Source organism: Olea europaea, chromosome 21 (assembly GCF_002742605.1).
Source record: "Olea europaea var. sylvestris chromosome 21, O_europaea_v1, whole genome shotgun sequence".
In the NCBI taxonomy this organism is placed as follows: Eukaryota; Viridiplantae; Streptophyta; class Magnoliopsida; order Lamiales; family Oleaceae; genus Olea; species Olea europaea.
Genome location: NC_036257.1, coordinates 10,035,334 through 10,039,395, shown reverse-complemented (window position 1 = coordinate 10,039,395; position 4,062 = coordinate 10,035,334). Strand labels below are relative to the sequence as shown.

The window sequence follows — 4,062 nt, the reverse complement described above, 5'->3', positions numbered from 1 at the left end:
ATTGTCTTTTGACTTCCGTTAATACGTTTAAAAAATGAATTTAATTTTTGGTTTCTTGAATGAAAATTACAAAACTTGAATTTGTTTGAATTCTTGTCAGTCTAATATAGAAAATTTTCAAATTCAACGATTTTGTTCAACATTTTTTTTTCCAATAATGTTATGTACCTTTAGTCCACTTGGATGCCAGAAGGATCACATCGTGCTTTCACATGTCCAGGATGAATATTTATGTCTCGATCGCCAAGTCCTATAGGATCATAAAAACATTTTAGTCGTTGAGATGTACTCGAGCAAAGGAGTCAAGGACTAACACTTGACCAAAAATATAATTAGAAGCCTCAGCTACAATTAGAGGCTCTATAGAGCCTCAAACATGGACGATAATCTCAATGCGAATCGTGACAAATCAACTTCAAAAATATTGCACCAAGCCTCAGACATGGTTCGTTGAATGAAAATTACAAAATTCGAATTTGTTCTTTGTCAGTCCAATTTTGGTATTGTTTGACTCAAGTATCTTGTTCGAATTATTTTTCATAATTTACACATGAATCAACGAGCCTAGATAGTCAATACCCGACATTCTATGTGAATCAACGAATTTTGATCGTATTCTTTAGTTTATTTTATGCTTCAGCCTACATCGATTTGTTTATCTTGTTACCAACTTATTATCATTGATAAGAAGTTTAAACGACCCGGTCAAGATAGATAAATGCTAACAATATATTAGATGGTCAAAAAACCGAAGGCTCGTTTACAAAACCTAACCTACAGCGTGTAAATAATGTTTCAAAACAAAACAATCAAGAAAAATCAAGAAAACTAAAGAGCATCTCGCATATTCAGCCCGGAAAGAAGACGAAATTATTCGGATTTCTTGGTAGATATATTTCTTTTCATCCGGCTGAACGGTCCAACCGTCCGGTCCATTATGTACATGTAGATGACCTGACTCCAAGATTTATATGAATCTAAATTATCATAGAACTCCGGTGCAATCTCCCTCACCTTCTGAGCCAACCGTCCGGTCCATTATGTACTGTTGGAAAAAATGGTTTAATGGGTCAACTTTGAGCCCAAATTTCAGTGGGACCCACCTTTTAAATAATACGGGACCTAGCAAGCTTGGTGCCGGGGATCCTAGGGAAATCATGGTGCTCGTTGTGGTATCCTACGCTCCATGTCATAAGATTCAAGGGACCGTAATAAGAATATGTTTCTTGATCAGGTTTGAATACGTAATGTTCAGAGATGAAGTGACCGGCCATGGGGTGCATCCCTCCTCCAACAAAGGTGGACAGTATCAAATAGCCAAATGACTTCCATCCCCAAAAATGTACTATACCAGCATCAAGGGCGAGCTGGATACTTAGATTAACAAACTCCCATATGCCCGGTGGTTTTGGTTTGATAAAAATTGGTCGGAAAGCATAAAAGAAGAGTTGGAGAATAACCCATATCGATTTAGAAACGATATTCCTCACCAGATGGGCTTCAGTGAGAGTTGGGATATCCATATCAACTCGGTCCACCCCTTGAAAACGATGGTGCTCAAGATGATACTTTTGGAAAGTTACAGACATGGGTACACCGATGGGAAGATTAGCAAAAATCCCGAGCCAACGGTTGTAAACTGGCTTTGAGAAGGCTAGATTGTGGCTTAGCTCATGAATGGCTAAGAAGAGATTGTGGTTGAGGAAAGATCCAAAAAAATAAGCTACTATCAATATCTTCAGCCAACCTGCATTATGGAGATAGGTTGCTGTCCATAGCTGAAGAACAACAACCATAGCAATCTGAAATAAAAGAATGTAAAATGAAGTTATGAACAGCTAGAAATTCAAACACAATTTGACATCGTTAAGATATGTTTCTGAATTAACTTAGAGGTTAGTCTAACATTACAATGTAGATCAGAATATAATGATCTCCTAGTCCCATTATATCAAAGATTGTAAAACGAGTAACCATTTAAACAAAATAACGAAAAAGGTCATATGAAACTGAAAGTGATTTTTCTCTTTCATTCAAATAGAAAAATAGAATCCCTAATTTCATCTGTTGGACTGTCAATAATGAGTCTAGATGATCATTGGTACCACATTGTACAATGTCTAAAAATGCAATTGAATTTCATTGGATTCTTAGCTACTGTACTGAGGTTCGTTATCTGGATCATTACAAAGGTGAATCAGATTGTCATGGTTCCCCTGAATCCCACATTGGAAGTGTAAGCTTCCTTTATGTGGTTTATATTGCCTTGAGTTCTTCAACCTCACTGGCTAACTTTTGGGATCAGACTCTCCCAATTGAGCATAACACATCATGTCTTTTGGTCTTGGTTTCTAGGATGTGTGGGCCTTCTCGACATGGACACCGAGTCAGAAGTATGGTGGTTTTTCATGCTTCCCATTGGGCTGTATGGGCACCTAAATTCCACATCGGAAGTGTAGTTTTCTTTGTGTGGTTTATATTGGTTTGGGTTATCCAATTTCATTGGCTAGCTTTTGGAGTATGGCTCTCCCATACACACCAACGGGAACCATAACAAACCATGATGCCTGATACCATTGGTCAGGCTCAATTTGGAGAGCTAGACCACAAAAACTAGTCAATGAGGTTGGAGAATGCAAGCCAATAGAAACCACACAAAGGAAGCTCACACTTCCAATGATGTGGGATTCAGGTGCCCATAGGAACCATGACACAGATTAAAAAGGTAAAGATTAGAATTTCTATGGCACCTCAATAAGATGAATGCAAGCTTAATTGCTAATCTAACAGCAGAGTTGAATCACAAATGGAAAAGAGGAATAACGAAGCTTATTTACGATTTTAAAAGGTAAAGTAGCTTTTTTCTTTTATTTATCTAATTTTTAAAGCAGGGCAAGACGAACCATTTCACCATGTATGTTGTCCCAATAGCTATGAACACTAATTGCAGAATTGACTACGTCACTTTCGGTATAATATCAGATAATGCCATCAATAAATGGTAAACACAACATTTAATGAGACGAATGTGATTACTGATTTTGAAATTGAACGTAAATGCATAGTGCAAAAGAGAAAAATCCAACACATTATTAAAAAAAAAGTGAATCTTTCAAACGACATTACGAATTTTAGCACAGATCTGAAAAACCCACATTTGAAAATCCTCTATATATACCTTGAGGAAAGCAAAGGGGTCAGGGCCAAAGAGTTGTTTGATTTGAGGATACTGAGAGAGTATCTGCCTTCTACGAGAGGCATGAGGCTCATCTGTATATGACCAGAAAAAATCTGTAGCCATTACTCCCTCTTCTTCTTCTTCTTCTTCTTTTCTCTGTTTCCCTTCAAACCCCATGCTTCCTCTCCCTCTCTTCTTTCTGTGTATTTGTCTTGTGAGAATTTGAGATGTTAACGAATCTCCTCTTCGTAAATTTAAAACAAAATCATTTTTGTGGGTGTAAGATTTGTGATGGTGCGGGATTCATTCTAGTATCAAAAACGTACAATGGACTGAATTTTTTATGCGAATGGTGCCGGCCAGCTGGGAATGGGATCTTCCCAGATATTCCTTCTGCAATTTCACGTCATTCTGCGTGCTCTTTCTTTTCCCCCTAAAGCCTAAACTATTGAGTTTGAATGGAATTCTTTTTGGGGGGTTAGAAACGGATTTAAGCCCCTGTTTAATGGCATGTGGAAAAAAATAATGTTTTAAATAGTGATTTTGTTTTTAAGAATGTGAAGTTAAAAAATAATAAAAAAATAGATTTAAATGTAAAATATTTTATTGTATAAATATTTAATTAAGAATGAGTATAAAAATTAAAGAGTTTTGTTTTTAAAAAGATGCAAACTAGGCTAAGTAAAATTAAGCTCTTATTTTATTCTTGTTCTTCAAACATTCATTTTCTTCTTCTCATTTTTTTTTTTTTGTTTTTAATCATGCATTCTCTCAATAAAATAATTTTTCTATGTAAATTCAAAATTTTTCTTTACTTTTAATAACAAAATTTTCCTTACTTTTAATAACAAATTTTTCCGAATATCACTGTCATTTAAAAAAAA

The 4,062-nt window shown here is 35.7% G+C and overlaps 1 protein-coding gene across 1 annotated transcript; it reads right to left on the bottom strand.

Moving 5' to 3' along the window:
- Positions 1 to 717: 717 nt before the first annotated feature.
- Positions 718 to 3,663, bottom strand: LOC111370571 (sphingolipid delta(4)-desaturase DES1-like). The gene is made up of 3 exons (XM_022992340.1): positions 3,179 to 3,663; positions 1,128 to 1,802; positions 718 to 1,020 (listed from the first exon to the last, which is right to left on the bottom strand). The coding sequence occupies exons 1-3, from the start codon at positions 3,353 to 3,355 to the stop codon at positions 871 to 873; spliced, it is 1,002 nt and encodes a 333-aa protein (XP_022848108.1). The 5' UTR covers positions 3,356 to 3,663; the 3' UTR covers positions 718 to 870.
- Between the last annotated feature and the right edge of the window lie 399 nt (positions 3,664 to 4,062).